General features: G+C 42.4%; 3 protein-coding genes across 12 annotated transcripts in view; 2 read left to right on the forward strand and 1 right to left on the reverse strand.

Annotated features, from left to right (window-relative positions):
* Positions 1-1,940, reverse strand: part of RAD17 (RAD17 checkpoint clamp loader component) — a 50,879-nt gene extending 48,939 nt beyond the window's left edge. The window contains exons 1-3 of one of the 5 annotated variants that reach the window (XM_023207921.3): positions 1,802-1,940; positions 1,453-1,495; positions 175-278 (exon numbers count right to left, since the gene is read on the reverse strand). In XM_023207921.3, coding sequence (XP_023063689.1) covers positions 175-216 — 42 coding nt within the window. In that variant the 5' untranslated portion in view covers positions 217-278; positions 1,453-1,495; positions 1,802-1,940. Of the gene's footprint in view, positions 1-174; positions 279-1,452 lie in introns of all 5 variants that reach the window. The other 4 variants (XM_023207920.2, XM_023207923.3, XM_023207919.3 and 1 more) reach the window with 4 other exon arrangements.
* AK6 (adenylate kinase 6) lies at positions 1,724-20,693 on the forward strand. 2 transcript variants are annotated; one of them, XM_026454866.1, is made up of 5 exons: positions 1,724-2,092; positions 5,832-5,924; positions 16,571-16,629; positions 16,732-16,877; positions 20,174-20,693. In XM_026454866.1, exons 1-5 carry the CDS (start codon positions 2,068-2,070, stop codon positions 20,364-20,366), a joined length of 516 nt encoding a protein of 171 aa, XP_026310651.1. In that variant the 5' UTR covers positions 1,724-2,067; the 3' UTR covers positions 20,367-20,693. The 2 variants fall into 2 exon arrangements, with proteins under 2 accessions (XP_026310651.1, XP_026310646.1); XM_026454861.2 differs by lacking the exon at positions 1,724-2,092 and adding an exon at positions 2,198-2,286.
* Positions 1,974-7,681, forward strand: TAF9 (TATA-box binding protein associated factor 9). Of its 5 annotated transcripts, none has more exons than XM_026454843.1 (3): positions 1,974-2,092; positions 5,832-5,924; positions 6,672-7,681. In XM_026454843.1, exon 3 carries the CDS (start codon positions 6,689-6,691, stop codon positions 7,481-7,483), a length of 795 nt encoding a protein of 264 aa, XP_026310628.1. In that variant the 5' UTR covers positions 1,974-2,092; positions 5,832-5,924; positions 6,672-6,688; the 3' UTR covers positions 7,484-7,681. The 5 variants fall into 5 exon arrangements, with proteins under 5 accessions (XP_026310628.1, XP_026310610.1, XP_026310612.1 ...); XM_026454825.2 differs by lacking the exon at positions 1,974-2,092 and adding an exon at positions 2,198-2,286; XM_026454827.1 differs by lacking the exon at positions 1,974-2,092 and adding an exon at positions 2,277-2,362.
* Positions 20,694-21,160: the final 467 nt, after the last annotated feature.

Genomic DNA, 21,160 nt, shown 5'->3' on the forward strand with positions numbered 1-21,160 from the left:
AAGGTTGTACTTTTAGAGAACACTTGTTTCACAACTTATTACCAGACTTGCTTAAATCATTAATTACAGTAGATACTGGGCTCTATTACTTTGATAGCAGTAATAAGTTATTAAGAATATGTATAAAAATTTATTTTAAGGCAATTATTACATGGCCATTCTAGTGTATCATACCTTTGTGGAAGATACCTTTGGTCTAAGAAAAGTTTTTGACATTATAAACTGTAATAGTTCCCATCCGTAGTTCAGGACCTGTAGTACATTAAACTATGATTCACCTAGGGGGGAAAAAAAGAAGCCTTCAAATGAAGAAAAACTGTAATTGCAGAATTATAGTAATAAATGTATACTGATATAATCAACAACACAATAAAGGCTCAAGAACTAGTGAAAAGGAACAGTAAATTTAAGTGATACAAGAAATCAAAATTCTAAAATAATTTTACTTTTAATGACTATAACTGTATCAAATAATCTACTTGTGGTGTTACTATCGGAGTTTTTCACACGAACTCAATGATGTATCAGAGGAAAAACAGAAAAAACCACACATACTATGTACTTACCTTTTGTCATTAAAATTGGCAATTTTATTTGAGCAATTTTTATACTGAAAATCAAAGTTTCAGTATAAAAATTATTTATACTGAAATTTATTTCAAATTACAGTTGCAGTTCTTCATTTCCAATATTTCCCAAAAAAGTAAAATACCATGAATTCACTTGCTGTGGACGAAGAATTTAAGTCTTACTGTAAAATTTTTGTTTTCATTTGAACACGTTATTAGCACATTTCTTGGTAACACTGTGGTTTTCAACCGTGTTTTCAAATGCTTAAACGTTTATGCAAAACTAGTGAATTCAACAATTTTAAGTTAGCCAGAAGAAAATTTTAAGGCCTACAAACTTATACACCGGAAAGTATACTGGACTATTTTACAGTTTGGAGGCACACATAGCCTATAAACACCCCAACACACTAGAAAACACATTGTTCAGCCCTCCGCCCCAAATCGTTCACGATTACAGACTGTGACGTTTCAAAAGGTACACAAGTGGAAAAAAAACATCTATTTGAGTAAATATAGTTTGTAGCTCAAAATAAAAGATGCAGAGCAGGGGCTGGGCGCGGTGGCTCACGCTTGTAATACCAGCATTGTGGGAGGCCAAGGCGGGAAGATCACCTGAGGTCAGGAGTTCGAGACCAGCCTGGCCAAAACGTGGTGAAACCCCATCTCTACTAAAAATGCAAAAATTAGCCGGGCGTGGTGGTGGGCGCCTGTAATCCCAGCCACTCGGGAGGCTAAGGCAGGAGAATCACTTGAACCCGGGAGGCGGAGGTTGCACTCCAGCCTGGGCGACAAGAGTGAGACTCCGCCCCCCCCAAAAGAAAAGAAAACTATTGTCACGGTCAGGGCTCTATTCACCCTTGAAAACAAGATTGACAATTACCTCCTCTAAAAAGCAAATAACTGTCCCTGAAGATGCCAGGTTCCTGAAATGAGATGTCAGAGGCAGACCTTCAAGACTATTCCTAGCCGACCCACCACCACCCCACACAGTGAACAGGGAATACTAAGTTCAAATATTCGTTCAACGTAATCCTATAATCAGTGGGGTGCCGGGTTGAGCTCGCAAATCCCCGCTGCGCGACAGGGCTTTGCACCCTCAATCTTCTCATCCCCGGATGGGATGGGCGGGTCGGGAGGAGGAGCGACGAGAGCCCAGGAAAGCTTGAAGGCAGATAGACTCGCGTCTCTAAGACATACACATAATATAGCCGCAGCCGCGGCGGCCTTACTTTCCCGGAGCTGCATCCCCTTTTGGGCAAAGAGATGAGGCGACCAGGGTCTACCCTAGGTGAAAGGGCAGCCACCTGGCCCTACCCGGGCTCTACGCAGAGCCTCTCGGAGGAGGTACGGCCTCCCGGGGACCTTCCAGACTGGTCGGCGCATCAGCGACGCAAGCGAAGGGCGGGGACCTCCGAAGGAGTGTGTTACTTAGACATCCAGCGCACTGCCTGACCCGAAGTACCGACCCGAGTTATGCCCACCCTCCAACTTTGCGATGGAAATGTGTCATCGAAAGCCAGGTAACCAGTGGGCCGCGGCTGGGTCGCCGGGACAGGCTAGGGGCGCCGCGGTGGGTCTCGAGGCCCTTGGGGACGTGGGCTTTTGCTGCCGCCCGCCCCTTCCGGCTCCTCCCCGTAGAGCAAAGGGCACGTGAGTTAGGCGCTCGGAGCCGTAGCCGCGGGGACCATGTTGCTTCCGAACATCCTGCTCACCGGTCAGGGCGCGCGGCCGGGAGGGGCTGGGCGGGGGCAGGCGAGGGGCGCGGAGTGTTCTGGGCATCGGGCGCCCAGGTAGGAGCTTCTCAGTGCCTTCTTCGGAGGCCGGCAGAGGGCCACGAGGCGGTTGTCAGCGTCCCGGGAGCCGACCCTCACGGGCGTTGCGGCAGGCGGGGGAGGGGACGCGGAACGTTAATTCCGTTGGCCCGAGGCTCCCGGGGGAGGTGAAGAGAGGTCGGCAGATCCAGCTCTCCTGCTTGGCAGCCTGCTTAGTCTTTCTGAATCTGGTATTTCGTTTGTAAAATGGGTTGTTAATTCTTTGGCAGGGTAGGCTTTGAGGTTTTCAGGGAAATAACGTAAGGCCGTATCTGCTTTCCAGTAGTCCCATTAATTGGTGGGTGCCTCACTCCGTGGGCCGTATTTTATTTTTTCCTTTGCTTCTGATAAACGCCTCAGATTAGATTTCGGTAAATGAGTTCAGATGTTTGTGGCGTGACGAAATTACTGTATGCTTTTGTTGAGTTACATCAGAGGCCCCCCCGCCCCTTAAAAGGAGGGCATCTAGTGAGCATTTCGGGTCGTTTCTCGCGTAGGAGTGGGTCTTTGAAGCCATACTCAGGGTGCGTGTTATCAGTAAAGGGAACTAAAATGCTGCATAACGACTTTAACGAATATTTTTGCTAGCCGTTTAGTCCTGAAAGTGTTTATTAAATTGTAGGCCATTCGTGGAAAAATCTAATGCATGTAGATTTTATTGCAACGTACAGAAAAATTAAGGCTCTATGGAAACAGTACAGTTACATCATTCACCCAAACGTAAGATTGTTGGCAGCACACAAGACATGTCTGTTTCTGAGAGATGCAGATTAACCACCCCACAAATAATGTTTAGCATTTTAGATTCCTTAAGCGGAAGATTTTACATCTTTTTGCATGGATCAAACATAGTGCCCTGGTTATTAAGTCATTGTCAAAACATTTTATTGAAAATGTTTTGACAATGAAATGTGAGCATTTTATTGAAAACATGTTGAGTCCAGACTTCAGACTTGGTGTATTATAGTGGACTTGGGGTAACTGTTATTCTCCTAGATATGGGAACTGTATTATCCCTGTTATGTTTATGGTCAAGTTTAATTTCAGGGATGTTAAACCTGAATAGCTGAAAATTATGAATTTGATGATCTTGAAATGTAATTATAATAGGTATCAGAAGGGGAAGGTAAAGAACAATGTATATAGTATTGTCATTTATGTATAAGGGAATATATGTTGTATTTATTACAAAGAGTATGTACGTACATGTACATTTATATGCAAACATAAATAGGGTTTTTTTGGGAATATATACCTGTATAGGAAACTGGTTTACAGTGGTTATCTCTAGGGAAGGGTGCAGGGGGTCAGTAGAGGTAATATGGTGTCTTTCAGACTGCTTAAATTTTAACATGAACAGTTTTTGTTTTTGTTTTTGTTTTTGTTTGAGACAGTGTCTCATTATGTTGGCCAGGCTGGTGTCGAACTCCTGAGCTTAAGTGTTCCTCCTGCCTTGTCCTTCTAAATTGTTGGGATTACACGCGTTAGCCACCACACCTGGCCATGAACGGTTTTTAAATCTTTTTAAATTAAAGCACATAGGCCAAGCAAATGAGCCTGTAAATCCAAGCATTTACAGGCTCATGCCTGTAAATCCCAGCACTTTGGGAGGTGGAGGTGGGGGGTGGCTTGAGCTCAGGAATTTGAGCTTAGCTTAGGCAACATAGCCAAACCCTGTCTCTACAAAAATTAACCAGGGCATGCTGGTGCATACCTATGGTCCTAGCTACTGAACAGGCTGAGATAGGATTGCTTGAGCCCAGGAGGTGGAGGCTCCAGTGCGCCAAGTTCCACTGCACTCCAGCCTGGGTAACAAAGAGATATCTTGACTTTAAAAAAAGAAAAAGGTAAATAAATTATTGTAATTGATTTGAGGTGGCTTTTTTTTTTTTTTTTTTTTTTGAGACGGAGTCTGGCTCTGTTGCCGGGGCTGGAGTGCAGTGGCCGGATCTCAGCTCACTGCAAGCTCCGCCTCCCGGGTTTACGCCATTCTCCTGCCTCAGCCTCCGGAGTAGCTGGGACTACAGGCGCCCGCCACCTCGCCCGGCTAGATTTTTGTATTTTTTAGTAGAGACGGGGTTTCACCGTGTTAGCCAGGATGGTCTCGATCTCCTGACCTCGTGATCCGCCCGTCTCGGCCTCCCAAAGTGCTGGGATTACAGGCTTGAGCCACCGCGCCCGGCCGAGGTGGCTAATTTTTTTTTTTTTTTTTTTTTGGAGACGGAGTCTCTGTCGCCAGGCTGGAGTGCTGTGGCGTGACCTCGGCTCACTGCATCCTCCAACCACCTGGTTCAAGGGATTCTCCTGCCTCAGCCTCCTGAGTAGCTGGGATTACAGGCATGCGCCACCATGCCCGGCTAATTTTTGTATTTTCATAGAGATGGAGTTTCACTATGTCGGCCAGGATGGGTCTTGATCTCCCAACCTCATGATCTTCCTGCCTCGGCCTCCCAAAGTGCAGTGATTACAGGTGTAAGCCACTGCGCCCAGCACGAGGTGGTTAATTTTATTCTGAGCAGTTCCATGGTAGCAGCGGGTAGTTTGAATTGGCATCAGAATTTGCTGAGCCCCACCCCTGGAGAATCAATACACTGGGTAATATTCTGGCATTCAGTTAGCTTTGGAAATTTTTATTAGATCGTAGTACATGCTAATTTACATATGGCCAGGCATGGTGGCTCACGCCTGTAATCCCAGCACTTAGGAGGCCTAGGCGGGCAGATGACGTGAGGTTAGGAGTTTGAGACCAGCCTGGCCAATATGGTGAAACCCTGTCTCTACTAAAAATACAAAAATTGGCCGGGCGCGGTGGCTCAAGCCTGTAATCCCAGCACTTTGGGAGGCCGAGACGGGCGGATCATGAGGTCAGGAGATCGAGACCATCCTGGCTAACCCGGTGAAACCCCGTCTCTACTAAAAAATACAAAAAACTAGCCGGGCAAGGTGGCGGGCACCTGTAGTCCCAGCTACTCGGGAGGCTGAGGCAGGAGAATGGCGTAAACCTGGGAGGTGGAGTTTGCAGTGAGCCGAGATCTGGCCACTGCACTCCAGCCTGGGCGACACAGCGAGACTCCGTCTCAAAAAAAAAAAAAAAAAATACAAAAATACAAAAATTAGCTGGGCCTGGTGGCGGGCACCTGTAATTTCAGCTACTCAGGAGACTGAGGCAGGAGACTGACTTGATCCTGAGAGGTGGAGATTGCAGTGAGCCAAGATCGCACCACTGCACTCCAGCCTGAGCGACAAGAGCGAAATTCCGTCTCAAAAAAAAAAAAAAAAATTTAACATATTATTGCTAATTAGAAAATTTTTCATTTCAGTCGTCAAGATCTTTAAGGGCAGAGGCCAGGTGAGACTCTGCCTCAAAAATAAAAAAAGGAAGGGCACAAGGTGGGCTGCAGTGTGATAAGTAGTATTTCACAGTGTTTTTCTGTGGCTTGTCTTACAGGTACACCAGGGGTTGGAAAAACTACACTAGGCAAAGAACTTGCGTCAAAATCGGGACTGAAATACATTAATGTTGGTGATTTAGCTCGAGAAGGTAAGGGACACTTTGGTGTTAGATTTGTTTTGTTTTTTTTTAAGTCTGATAGTGGAGTGTTAGTGCTGGGTATTGTCAGAAGGTACAAAAAACAGAGATTGCCATTAAATAATATATACTCTTTTAGGGAATCCACAGAAATATTAAGTGTCTAATGCTATGTCCTGGTTATTTTGAGCATTTTCCCTTCCGCCCTGAAAATGGCTAGCAATTCTTGTGAATAGTTGGGAAGGCTCCTATGAAGAGACTGGATTTCGGAGAGGTAGAATGTGAATAAGGAGAATGTTTTCAAGTTGAGCAAACAAAGGTTTGGTACTGCTGAACATATATATGAGCACAGTGAGTGTATTGGTCTCACTGGAAAGAGATTGTTTTGAGCTCAGGTGTAGGACATGACTATGCTATGGTATCTTAGATTAGTGTGAGGTTTGCATGCAACTGCATATATTCTAAGATGATAGATGTTTTTATTTATTTTACCCTGTTTTCCCCTAATCTTTTATCACTCCCTTATTTGTGTCTTCATCTTTTTATAGTTGACAATGATTTGTACATGGTAGGAACTCAATAAATTAAAGGGACTTTAAGTATGCCTCATTAAAATTAAGAAAACATATGGTTTAAATTTAAAAAATTTTTTTTACAGTTTAACATAGATTAAAAATTTTTTTAAGTTCCTGACAGTTGCTACTAAAGTAACTATTTCAGATTGATCTAATGTACATATTTTTTTCAAATGATCTAAAGTCTGATCATCGGATATCATGGAGTCTGGCAAGATGGCTTCTCCCAAGAGCATGCCGAAAGATGCACAGATGATGGCACAAATCCTGAAGGATATGGGGATTACAGAATATGAGCCAAGAGTTATAAATCAGATGTTGGAGTTTGCCTTCCGATATGTGACCACAATTCTAGATGATGCAAAAATTTATTCAAGCCATGCTAAGAAAGCTACCGTTGATGCAGATGATGTGCGATTGGCAATCCAGTGCCGCGCTGACCAGTCTTTTACCTCTCCTCCCCCAAGAGATTTTTTATTAGATATCGCAAGGCAAAGAAATCAAACCCCTTTGCCACTGATCAAGCCATATTCAGGTCCTAGGTTGCCACCTGATAGATATTGCTTAACAGCTCCAAACTATAGGCTGAAATCTTTACAGAAAAAGGCATCAACTTCTGCGGGAAGAATAACAGTCCCGCGGTTAAGTGTTGGTTCAGTTACTAGCAGACCAAGTACTCCCACACTAGGCACACCAACCCCACAGACCATGTCTGTTTCAACTAAAGTAGGGACTCCCATGTCCCTCACAGGTCAAAGGTTTACAGTACAGATGCCTACTTCGCAGTCTCCAGCTGTAAAAGCTTCAATTCCTGCAACCTCAGCAGTTCAGAATGTTCTGATTAATCCATCATTAATTGGGTCCAAAAACATTCTTATTACCACTAATATGGTATCATCACAAAATACTGCCAATGAATCATCAAATGCATTGAAAAGAAAACGTGAAGATGATGATGATGACGATGATGATGACGATGACTATGATAATTTGTAATCTAGCCTTGCTGCATGTAACATGTATACTTGGTCTTGAATTCATTGTACTGATATTAAACATGCATGCTGGATGTTTTCAAGTTGTGTTTTAGAAAACTTTAGTAATATTTAATGAGTAAATACAGTTACTATACTTTTGAAATGAAGGTTTTTCATCAGCCTTAAAAGTGTAAGAAAAATAAAGTTGTCATTCATTACTTGATTGTTGGTGCTTTGGCAGTTGTTTTTAAAAGCAATTTTCTCTCTGTTGTCACCAAGAGGAGTAACAGTTGATGGTTGCAGCAACTTGCAGTACTATAGTCTATTGACCACTAGAATGTCATCTCAAGTGTCTTCAGATATATAGATCATAGTATGATCTCTGGTGTACGTCACTCTTGTGATCTGTTCTCTCAGTTGCTGACGTATAACCATGACTTCTCTTCGGAGAGACCAGTTGGTCAGGATTTTTATTCATAGTGAATTCTTAACCTGCTTTGATTATCTTCAATTGTCCAACTTCCTAGGTCCCATTTTTCTGTCCCTTTGGTTATATTAAGGACCTTTAGTATCTCCCAGTATGTCTCCACTTTTTAAAAAAAAAATTATCAGTGTCTCTTTTTGCAGGTTAATTTTGAGCATCTTTGTTTTTCATATTCCTGATACTATAAGCTAGTATCATGTTCATTTTTGATCCAGGGCTGATAATTAGGTTATAGTGTATCTATATTTTTTAATTAAAAAAATTTTTTTGTCCAAAAGAACATCAATTTATCAAGGTTATAGTTTCTGAAACCTAGATCTTTATTTGCTATCATACAAATACTCATATTCCATTTCATTTCATTTTATTTCCTGAGACAGAATCTCATTCTGTTGCCCAGGCTGGAGTGCAGTGGCACAATCTCAGCTCACTGCAACCTCCATGTCCCAGGTTCCAGCGATCTTCACACCTCAGCCTCCCAAGTAGCTGGAATTACAGGTGTGTACCACCACACCTGGCTCATTTTTATATTTTTAGTAGAGATGGGCTTTTGCCATGTTGTCCAGGCTGGTCTTGAACTCCTGGCCTCAAGTGATCTGCCCACCTCGGCCTCCCAAAGTGCTGGTATTACAGGTGTGAGCTACCGCACCTGGCCTTTCTTTCTTTTTTTTTGAAACAGAGTCTCGCCTGTTGCCCAGGCTGGAGTGCAGTGGCGCAATCTCAGCTCACTGCAAGCTCCGCCTCCTGGGTTCATGCCATCCTCCCGCCTCAGCCTCCCTAGTAGCTGGAACTACAGGTGCCTACTACCATACCCAGCTAATTTTTTGTATTTTTAGTAGAGATGGGGTTTTACCGTGTTAGCCATGATGGTCTCAATCTCCTGACCTCGTGATCCACCCGCCTTGGCCTCCCAAAGTGCTGGGATTACAGGTATGAGCCACTGTGCCCAGCCCAGCCTTTACGTTTTATATCTATGAAATCTGGTTTTGTTCTTCATTGTTGAACACCACCAGTTTTGACAAGTGATTTCTGAGTCACATAATAGTCAATTTCATTCATGCATTCTAATGTTACTTTTTAACATTGCCAAACTAATTAGAGCATTAATAGCATTGAGAGCAATGGTGACACCAGACCAAGGACAATCCAGTATAAGGCACTTGTCTTCCTCTTCTTTAGGTCCTCTCCTACCAGTACTCACACCATTTCATTTGGTTAAGACAGAGTCTTGCTCTGTTGCCCAGGCTGGAGTGTGGTGGCCTGATCATAGCTCATTGCATCCTTGAACTCCTGGGCTCAAGTGATCATCCTGCCTCAGCCTCCCTTGTAGCTGGGACTACAGGCACACAGCATCCTGCCTGGCTAATTTAAAATTTTTTTTACAGAGACAGGGTCTGGCGTTGTTCCCCAGGCTGGTTTACTCCTTGGCTCAAGTGATCCTTCTGCCTTAGCCTCCCAAAGTGCTGGGATTACAGACGAGAGCCTCTGTGTACCTCGAGTACTCAACACCATTTTAGTCAGTTGCATATAGTCCCAACCATTCTCTTTGTTATTAGTGAGATTATTTCATGAAATGGGATCTAAGTCTTAAAGGAAAAGTGTGTTTTTTTTTTCCCGCCTATAATGCCAGATAAAAGATTTCTGGTCTGACTTGACATGGAGTTTGATGGAGGTACTTTGTGGGGTTTTTTTGTTTGTTTGAGACAGGGTCTTGCTCTGTGGCCCAGGCTGGAGTGCAATGGCACAATTTCCCTTCACTGCAACCTCAGCCTCTGGGGCTCAAGTGATCCTCCCACTTCAGCTTCCCCAGTAGCTGAGACTACAGACACAAGGCCTCACTGTGTTGCCTAGACTGGTCTCTAATTCCCAGGCTCAAGTGATCCTCCCACCTCGGCCTCCCAAAAGTGCTGGGATTACCCGTGTTAGCCGTCGCGCCTGGCCTGATGAGGTACTTTGTAAAGTTTGACATACCATATTTTTTAACCCAAATCTTGTTTGAATATATCTGGAAATAAACGAGGCAGCTAACCTCATTTTTGTTTCAAGTCGTGATATATTTTAAGGGAAACCAGGCAATCATCTATAATGCAGTGATTGTCAACTAGGTAATTTTTGCCCTTTGGGTGTATAGCAATGTGTGAAGACGTTTTGAGTTGTCACATAGAGGGGTAGGTGATGGCCAGGTTTACTACTAGCATCTAGTGATTAGTGACCAAGGATTCTACTAAAGATCCTATAGTTCACAGGACAGTTCCCTGTCTCCCCTAATAACAATTACCAGACTCAAAATGTCATTTGTAACAAGGTTGAGAAACCTTGCTGTAAAGAAATGAGGCTTATTCTGATGCTCACTAAAGTCAGAAAAAAAGAAACAAGGCTTTAAGAAAACCCTAGTTTTAAACATTTCTGAAAGTTTAGTATCATCCTAGTGATCATGTGGAATTGCAGTAGTAATTGAGAGAGGTCATCTTTACTCCCAAAACCAAGGCAAAAAAAAAATTAGATGGGGAAGTAAATTTAAGAAAACTGGCCGGGCATGGTGGCTCATGCCTGTAATCCCAGCACTTTGGGAGGCCGAGGCGGGTGGATCACCTAAAGGTTAGGAGTTCAAGACCAGCCTGTCCAGCATGGTAAAACCCCATCTCAACTAAAAATACAAAAAATTAGCCAGGTATGGTGGTGGGCCCCTGTAATCCCAGCTACTCGGGAGGCTGAGACAGGAGAATCACTTGAACCTGTGAGGCAGAGGCTGCAGTGACCTGAGATCACACCACTGCACTCCAGCCTAAGCAAGACAGAGCGAGACTCCGTCTCAAAAAAAAAAAAAAAAAAAAAAAAAAAATCAGTTCAGCGTTGCTGAGGGCGCCTGTAATCCCAGCTACTCGGGAGGCTGAGGCAGGAGAATCACTTGAACCTGGGAGGCAGAGGTTGCAGTGAGCCGAGATCATGCCACTGTACTCCAGCCTGGGTGACAGAGAGATTCTGTCTCAAAAAAAAAAAGAGAAAACTATTAGGAGTCTTACTGTGGGCCGGGCATGGTGGCTCAAGCCTGTAATCCCAGCACTTTGAGAGGCCGAGGCGGGCAGATCACGAGGTCAGGAGATTGAGACCATCCTGGCTAACACAGTGAAATCCCGTCTCTACTAAAACCAGGATCATGCCATTGCACTCCAGCCTGGGCAACGAGTGAAACTCCGTCTCAAAATTTAAAAAAAAAAAAAAAAATTTTTTTTTTGAGACAAGGAATCAATGTCACCCTAACCGGAATACAGTGGTGCAATCCCGGCTCACTCCAACCTCAAGCAGTCCTCCCACCTCAACCTCCAGAGTAGCTGGGACTATAGGCTGGCACCACCATGCTGGGCTAATTTTTTTTTCTTTTGGTAGAGGTCAGGTGTTGCTGTGTTATCCAGGGTGATCTCGAATTCCTAGGCTCAAGCGATCCTCCCACCTTGACATCTGAAAGTGCTGGGATTATAAGCGCAAACCGCCATACTAAGCCTTTTAACTCTGGCCCCACAGTTGATTTTTTTTAGAAAGTAATGTATCTGTACCTGGAATTTTAACCGCAAAACTTTCTTTAGAAAATTGATTTAATTTTCTAATTTCTCAGTCATTTAAACAAATCAACCTTTTTGATCTTTGCTTAAGATCCTATGTATAGGCAAGTATAAATTTGGCTTCCAATTGAAACTTTCTGAAGTAGCATAAAATTTATTCTTTTTTTGAAATTTGAAATGAAGTTTAGGATCCATTCATTTCTCTGGTACAGGCTACAATCATCACTTACCTAAAAATCTGTGGTAGACTTGATAAGAAGTCCCTGCTTCTGGATTTGGTTCCTTCCAACTCATTCTGCATTAAAAAAAAAAAAGATTTTTTTGAATTTGGAATTCATCATGTCATTTAATGCTGAAAATCCTTTAATGATTTTCCTTGGCCTTGGGATAAAGTCTAAACTCCTTCATGCAGCCTTCAAGGCCCTTTTTGATCTGGCCTCAGCTTACCTGACCCCTTACCACTTATTTTCTCATTGTTCTGACTTTCCTTCACTTGAAAGGGCCTGCTCTTTCCTAGTCTCTACCTCTGAATATCTTGTTTTCTTTATTTAGAAGAGTTTTCCCTGGTGTTTTTTTTTTTTTTTATGTATCTACTGCAAGTCTATGCTTAGAGGTCACTTCCTCCAGGAAGCCTCTCTTAATATCCCAAGTTTATGTTAGGTGCCCATCCTTATTGCTCCCATATCACCATGAACCGTAACATTAAAATATTATATTTCCAGGTGCCTTGTCTGTCCTCTCCCATTTTATTTTAAACTCTTTGAGGGAAGGATTGTTTGTCTACTTGCTCACTTTATAAATTATGTGCTCATTATCCCTTAGGTCACTGGTATAAGGTGTTTGATAAATGTTTTTTGGAATGAGTGTTTACAAGTTTGGATTACAGCCGGGCTCATGCCTGCAGTCCCAGCACTTGAGAAGGCCAAGGCGGGCAGATTGCTTGAACTCAGGAGTTCGATTCAGCCCGAGCAACATGGTGAGACCGTGTCTCTACAAAAAGTACAAAAATTAGCCAGACATGGTGGGACACATCTGTAGTCCCAAATACTGGGGGGAAGTGAGGCAGGAGGATCACTTGAACCCAGGAGACTGAGGCTGCAGTGAGCTGAAATCGTGCCACTGCACTCCAGCCTGGGTGACAAAGTGAAACCTTGTCTCAAAAATAAAAAAGTAAAAGTTTAGATTACACTATTTTATTAAAATACATTAACATGGCTGGGCGCAGTAGCTCACGCCTGTAATCCCAACACTTTGGGAGGCTGAGGCGGGTGGATCATTTGAGGTCAGGAGTTTGAACCCAGCCTGGTCACAATGGTGAAACCCCGTCTCTATTTTAAAAATTGGCTGGGCGCGGTGGCTCTCACCTGTAATCCCAGCACTTTGGGAGGCTGAGGCAGGCGGATCACAAGTTCAGAAGATCGAGACCATCCTGGCTAACACAGTGAAACCCCGTCTCTACTAAAAATACAAATAATTAGCCAGGCATGGTGGCGGGCGCCTGTAGTCTCAACTACTAGGGAGACTGAGGCAGGAGAACGGCGTGAACCCGGGAGGCGGAGTTTGCAGTGAGCCCAGATGGCACCACTGCACTCCAGCCTGGGTGAAAGAGCGAGACTCGGTCTCAAAAAAACAAAAAACAAAGTTAGCCAAGCATGATGGCACGCACCTGTAATTCCAGCTACTCGGGAGGCTGAGGCTGAGGCAGGAGAATCACTTGAGCCCAGGAGGCGGAGGTTGCAGTGAGCCAAGATTGCACCACTACACTCCAGCCTGGGTGACAGAGGGAGACTGTCTCAAAAATGAATGAATGAATGATATATTAACATGATTTAAGAAATTCTGCACTTCAGCGTTAGTATAAAGACTTTAATCCTGGCTGGGCATGGTGGCTCACACCTGTAATCTCAGCACTTTGGGAGGCCGAGGCAGAAGGATTACTTGAACCCAGGAGTTTGAGACCAGCTTGGGCAACATATGGAGACCTCATCTCTATAAAAAATATAAAAATTCACCTCCACAAAGAACGGAACAATTAGCCAGGTGTGGCGGCACACACCTGTAGTCCCAGCTACACGGGAGGCTGAGATGGGAGGATCACTTGAGCCCAGGAGGTCGAGGCTGCAGTGAGCTGTGATTGTGCCACTGCACTCCAGACGGCCACAGACTGAGACCTGCCCGTATAAAAATAAAGACTACTTTGGGAGGCCGAGGAAGGCAGATCACAAGGTCAGGAGATTGAGACCATCCTGATTAACACTGTGGAACCCCGTCTCTACTAAAAATATAAAAAAATAGCCGGGTGCACTGGCGGGCACCTGTAGTCCCAGCTACTCGGGAGGCTGAGGCAGGAGAACGGCGTGAACCCGGGAGGCGGAGCTTGCAGTGAGCGGAGATCGCGCCGCTGCACTCTAGCCTGGGCGGCGGAGCGAGACTCCGTCTAAAAAAATAAATAAATAAAGATAAATCCTGAAAGTTAACACATCTATGTTAGACAGCATATATTGGTTCAAGTCATCTTTTTTTTTTTTTTTTTTCTGAGAGTCTTGCTTTGACACCCAGGCTGGAGTGCAGTGGCATGATTTCGGCTCACTGCAACCTCCGCCTCCCGGGTTCAAGCAATTCTGCCTCAGCCTCCCAAATAGCTGGGATTACAGGCGCCCGCCACCACGCCTGGCTAACTTTTGTATTTTTAGTAGAGATGGGGTTTCACCATATTGGCCGGGCTGGTCTCAACTCTTGACCTTGGGTGATCCACCCGCCTCAGCCTCACAAAAGTGCTAGAATTACAGGCATAAGCCACTGCGCCCGGCCAGAGTCATCTTTTAAAAGTCAAAGATTTAAAGTATAAAGGAACCTCCATGTTTATCTATTCAAGATTACCACATAGTATAGAATCAGCTATAGGTATTCTTAGATTTTGTGGTACTGTTAAAAAAAATACAATATTGTAAAAATAGTATATGGAAAACTACTCCAAATCTTTTTTCTTCTAATCTTTGTCCCTAGTAAAGACAACTTTGAATTCTGTTTTTTATATTTTACACTTGTGTATATGAGCATTCGTGTTGCTGTCTAGTTTATACTACATAGTATTTTTAAACTATATTAACTATAATACTATAATATGTATTTACCTAATTTTAATTACATAATTATTACAAAATTAATTACATAATTTATAAAGTTGATAAATCAAGATTTAACTATTTTCTTATTTGGCATTTTTTATTTTCTAATTTTGTCCAATTAGAAATTAAATGGTAGTGTAAATTTCTGAATGAATTGAACATATAACAGGCATAAATATAGACTCATTTTAATTTGCATCTCTTTAATAGCTAGGAAAGTTCAATATCTTTTCATGTGTGTTTACTGATTTTTTTCCACTTTTCCATCTTGTGTGAATTATTTTCTTGTTTATTGAGCAATTTATTGTTACTTTGGTTTTAAGGTCGTCATATTATCTACATTTCAGTCCTTTGTTATTTCTCCCATTCTGTTACTTTTCTTAGAATTTTATTATTCCTCAAGGAACAGAGAGTCAACATTTTAAATGACTGGATCAGTCTTTGTTTCTTCTGCCCCTCAACAAACTCAAATGAATCATTCCTTTGTAGCTCCATCTGGAGTTTGTAGTATAAAGTAAGGATTTAGATTGTTTTCTAAAATGTTAACCAGTTTTCTTCACACCAAGACAGTTTAATTGTTTAGGTTGATAGAGTTTCTGGTAGGTGAGCAATAGCCCAAGGAGGCAGACGCCACACTAGGGTGCTAGAAAGGTGGTTTGTGTGCCCAGAATCAGTCCACAGACCCTCCAGGCAAGACAAGGAGTTACAGCTGCTTCTGTGCCCCCCAGTGACCATCAGACTACTCGTGTGTCCCTTCAGAATTTATGTTCACTTTAACCTCATTTCAACCTGGACCAAAATATTAAGGGGAAAGAGGTGGGAAGACTGCTATGTAACATGCTCTCAGAGATGGTTAGTGGATGATCTAAGCCTGCCTTAGATTAATACCTCCTAGGGGCAGGGGCTAAGGGTAAGATGGTGTGTCTTACCTCCTGAAAGAAATCTTCCTTTGAAAGCCAGCTGTGATTTATTGGAAAGTTCTTATGTTACATTTGAATTTGCCTCCCTTGTAACTTTGAACGTTATTTTTGTTTTGCCTTCTGAAATAAGACTATTTAACTCTTATGAGGAATGACAGTTTGGGATGCTGGAAATCTAGAAGTAAAGATACTGTTCGGAAGCATCTGAGTCCTGACCCTTCTCAGTCCCCGTTGAGGATGTGAGCTCAGTGACAGAGGGTTCATTTCTGAAATCAAGAATCTGTTATTGCTTTTTTCTTCCTTTTTTTTTTTTTTTTTTTTCGAGACAGGGTCCCACTCTGTCGGCCAGCCTGGAGTACAGTGGTGTGATCTCAGCTCATTGTAACCTCCGCCTCAAGCAATCCTCCCACTTCAGCCTCCCAAGTAACTGGGACTACAGGTGTGCACCACCATGCCTGGCTAATTTTTTTTTTTCCTGTAGAGACAGGGTCTCAACGTGTTGCCCAGGCTGTCTTGAACTCCTGGACTCAAGAGATCCTCCTACCTCATACTGCCAAAATGCTGGGATTACAAGCACAAAGCCCCACACCTGGCCTGTTACTGCTTTTGATACATTAATCTGCTTTTAAATGTATGTGAGTGTGTTTGTATCTGTTCAGGTGTTTCCTCTTTCCACTAATCTGTAGTTCAACAAAAATAGTGTAGTCCTCTTCTAATAACCCCACAAATTCTGAAGTTGGCTATTCACTTTTTAGTTGGTTTCAGTTTTGATATTTAAAGCAGTTTCAGAGATATTGCTATCCAAGTTTCCCTCTAGACAAAATTCCAATTTATCAGTTAGTATGACTCCTTTATATTTGGTGTCTATATGACATTTATTTTGTTAGTACACACCCTTGTATCTGAAAGAATAATTGATGATACATTTCCTTTCCTAAAGTCTAGGATTAATTGAAAATTACTTAAAGTTACTTAGAAAATATTATTTCAACAAGAATTCTCAATCTCTTTTAGAGCAGTTGTATGATGGCTATGATGAAGAGTATGATTGTCCCATCTTAGATGAAGACAGAGTAAGTATGACTTTTTCATAAAGTATGCATTTGTTGAATTTCATAGGAAACTTGACTTCAGTTTTCTTAAGAAGCATTTTATTTTTTTAACTTTTCTTGCAGGTAGTTGATGAGTTAGATAACCAAATGAGAGAAGGTGGAGTTATTGTTGATTACCATGGTTGTGATTTCTTCCCTGAACGCTGGTTTCATATAGTTTTTGTGCTGAGAACAGATACCAATGTATTGTATGAAAGACTTGAAACAAGGTAAGAAAGGAAAAACATCAGATTCTTAAAGCATAATATTAACTTTTATTCAGATTCCTGAAATTGGCCAGTAGTACCATGATAAAGGATTTTTGTTTTTTGGGTTTTGTTGTTGTTTTGAGACAGAGTGTTGCTCTGTCACCCAGGCTGGAGGGCAGTGGTGTGATTTTGGCTCACTGCAACCTCCACTTCCCTGGTTCAAGCAATTCTCATGCCTCAGCCTCCTAACTGAGACCACAGGCACATGCCACCATGCCTGGCTAATTTTTATATTTTTTGTAGAGATGGAGTCTCGCCCTGTTGCCCATGCTGGTCTCGAACTCCTGGGCTCAAGCAATCTGCCCACCTTGGCCTCCCAAAGTGCTGGGGTTACAGGTGTGAGTCATAGCACTCAGCTAATAAAGGGTTTTGTTTGAAAATATGACTGCTTTAAAATATGGGCAGTACTTTTTGAGTAAATTGATATCTCAACTGACAGTCTGATTGAGTAAAATGTACTGTGTAGAAATCCAATTTAGCCGGCCAGGCGCGGTGGCTCAGGCCTGTAATCCCAGCACTTTGGGAGGCCAAGGTGGGTGGATCATGAGGTCAGGAGTTCAAGACCATACTGGCTAACATGGTGAAATCCCATCTCTACTAAAAATACAAAACAAAATTAGCTGGGCGTGGTGGTGGGCGCTACTCGGGAGGCTGAGGCAGGAGAATGGTGTTAAGTCAGCGGGCGGCGGGAGGGTGTGCAGAGCTTGCAGTGAGCTGAGATCACGCCATAGCACTCCAGCCTGGGCGACAGAGCGAGACCCTATTTAGCCATGCCTTTTTTTTTTTTTGATGTAAACCTGTGCTAGGAAAACAGCCAAGCCCCTAACATATTCTTTGCTTACTGACTGAGCACTACCCACTCAAATTATCCCTGCATCAGGAATAGGAAAGCTTATGAAAAATTAACAAAATAAACCAGCATCTCACAGTCTTTAACAGATACCTGAGTTAAACCCACAAATAGAGCATCAGATTTAATGCGGAAAAACCAGTAAAGAAACTTTGAGGGAAGTCTTTTTTCCCCAGTGTCTTTTGATCAAAGCTGTGGGAATATGGGGATCCTAGAGAAATTAGAGGGTAATCTCAGAAAGGAAAGCTCCAGAATTTTGCTTAAGGTCGCGGTCAGAATTTGTGGTTTTCACTGATTATAGTCAACTCTGACCACTCTTGTTTGGGATACTTGTAAATCCTTGCACAGACTAGTATGGCAGCAAATATACACATAGAAAAAGTAAAATTGGGGCTAGACCTAAAACTTTTTTTTAGGCAGTGAAAAGCCATTAAAAGTTTTGGGGCAGAGAAGTAATAGGGACTATATGGTACATATGCTTTTTTTCAATCAAGACAATTTAAAATTTTGATTTAAAAATTACTGTTTTACATATATAGCCAAGGGTATGACTAAGGTATAAAAAAACTATGAGAGAGCTAGTTAGTATTTTAAACTATTGAAAAGGTTATAAAAAAGTAACAGCTTTAGGCTGGGCATGGTTGGGTGGTGAGGGGGAGGCAGGACGGCTCACACCTCACACCTGTAATCCCAGCAATTTGGGAGGCTGAGGCAAGGTGATTGCTTGAGCCTAGGAGTTTGAGACCAGCCTGGGCAACATAGCAAGATCCTGGTCTCTACAAAAAAAATTAAAAATTTAGCCAAGTGTGGTGCCATGCACCTGTGGTCCCAGCTACTTTGGAGGCTGAGGTGGGAGGAATGCTTGAGCCTGGGAGGTTGAGGCTGCTGTGAGCTGTGATTGTACCACTGCACTCCAGCCTGGTGCCAAAGCAAGACCCTGTCTCAAAAGCAACCAAAAAACAAAAATACCCTCTTTATTGAAATGTAATTTACATTCACCCATTTAAAGTACATAATTCAGGTTTTTTTTTCCAGTTTTGTGGGTACATAGTAAGTGTATATATCAGTTGCTCATTTGTTTTTTGTTTTGCATATCAAAAAGTTGTACAATCATTACCACAACCAATTTTAGAGAATCTTGGGGGCAGGCATGCTGGCTCACGCCTGTAATTCCAGCACTTTGGGAGGCTGAGTTGGGCGGATTATGAGGTCAGGAGCTCGAGACCAGACTGACCAACATGGTGAAACCCCGTCTCTACTAAGAATACAAAAATTAGCTGGGCATGGTGGCGCGTGCCCGTGATCCCAGCTACTCAGGAGGCTGAAGCAGGAGAATTGCTTGAACCCGGGAGGTGGAGGTTGCAGTGAGCCAAGATCACTCCAGTGGACTCCAGCCTGGGTGACAGAGCAAGACTCTGTCTCAAAAAAAAAAACAAAATTTTTGTCACCCCAAAAAGAAACCCCATACCCAGTAGTAGTCACTCCCCATTTACCCTCAGTTCCCCAGCCCTAGGCAACCAATAGTCTACTTTCTATCTTTATGGATTTGTTTATACTAGACATTTCATATAAATGAAATCATACAGGATGTGGACTTTTATGCCTATCTCCTGTCAGTTTGTTTGTTTTCAAGGTTCATTCGTATTGTAGCATATACCAGTACTTCATTTCTTTTTATTGCCAAATAATATTCCGTTGTATGGATATATCATTTTTATTTTTTATTTTATTTTATTTTATTTTTTTTTGAGACGGAGTCTCACTCTGTCGCCCAGGCTGGAGTGCAGTGGCCAGATCTCAGCTCACTGCAAGCTCCGCCTCCCGGGTTTTACACCATTCTCCTGCCTCAGCCTCCCGAGTAGCTGGGACTACAGGCGCCCGCCATCTCGCCCGGCAAGTTTTTTGTATTTTTTAGTAGAGACGGGGTTTCACCGTGTAGACCAGGATGGTCTTGATCTCCTGACCTCGTGATCCACCCGTCTCGGCCTCCCAAAGTGCTGGGATTACAGGCTTGAGCCACCGCGCCCAGCCGGATATATCATTTTTAAATACATTTATCAGGTTGTGGACATTTGGGTTGTTTCTACTTTTTGGCTGATATGAATTGAATATTTGGTTATGAGAGTTTTGCTAATTTACTAATTCATTGGGAATTTACTGAGTAGCTGACAAATTGTGGGCAGAAAAATTCAAACAAACCTAAATGCTGGTCTCGTGATCTTTAGTTTAACCCTAGTGTCAAGAAACTCTGTCATATAAATAGGTACCAGTCATTCCTCTCTAGGTGAAGAGACCATTTTTGTAATTTTTCACGTATTGAAAAGTGTCCAGTTTCTGGTATGTTTCTAAAACTCCAGTTAATGCCATTTATTTTGCTTTTTGTTTGCTTAACCTCCCTGCCTTCTAGGGGTTATAATGAGAAGAAACTAACAGACAATATTCAATGTGAGATTTTTCAAGTTCTTTATGAAGAAGCCACAGCATCCTACAAGGAAGAAATCGTGCATCAGCTGCCCAGTAATAAACCAGAAGAGCTAGAAAATAATGTAGATCAGATCTTGAAATGGATTGAGCAGTGGATCAAAGATCATAACTCTTGACTTATAAGGCTAGCTACTTTATAATCTTGTTGATATCTCTGCTGACATCATAGAAATTGTTCAAGTATCAGTAACACTTGATTAAAATCATGTTGCAGGACTAGCAGGTGGATAGTATATAGGTTTATGCCTGTGTTTCTTTTTCTCCATGAGAAAGCTAAACATCTGAAATATAATGAATATAGTATTATTAAGGATTGAGACAAAAACTGTGATTTTAATACTTAAATTGCTAAAGAATAAATAAATCTAACAATGGGTGGATATCTTTTAAGTTTATTACAGAAAAGCAGATGATCTCTTCAAATAAAACTAAAGAAAAAGCAACAGAGTATTCCTTTTCTCTTTCTTTAAATTAGAAAAAAAGGTAAGTGTTGTACTCGATACAAAGTTCAAAAGGTACAAAAAAGCATGCTGAAAAGTTAGGTCTCCCTTCCAGACCACCCTATCCCCAGGCACCCCAGGTTCCTTCCTTTTAGGAAATAATGTTACTGGTTTCCCATGTCTTTTTAGAGGTTTTATGCCTGCACAGTGTATATATATGTGTGTACATTTTTTAAAGAATATAATAGTATATTGTGCACAGTATTCTGTACCTTTCTTTTTTCACTTAATATATTTGGAGATTATATCATCTCAGTACAGCTCTCCCTGTTCTTTTTTTTAGTTGAGATATACCTATCATACAATAAAATTGACTATTTTGAAGTATATAATCAGAACCGAGTATGGTGGCTTATGCCTGTACTTCCAGCAACTGGGGAGGCTGAGGTGGAGAATCGCTTGAGGCAGGA

This window comes from Piliocolobus tephrosceles, chromosome 4 (genome assembly GCF_002776525.5).
Source record: "Piliocolobus tephrosceles isolate RC106 chromosome 4, ASM277652v3, whole genome shotgun sequence".
NCBI classification, from domain to species: domain Eukaryota; kingdom Metazoa; phylum Chordata; class Mammalia; order Primates; family Cercopithecidae; genus Piliocolobus; species Piliocolobus tephrosceles.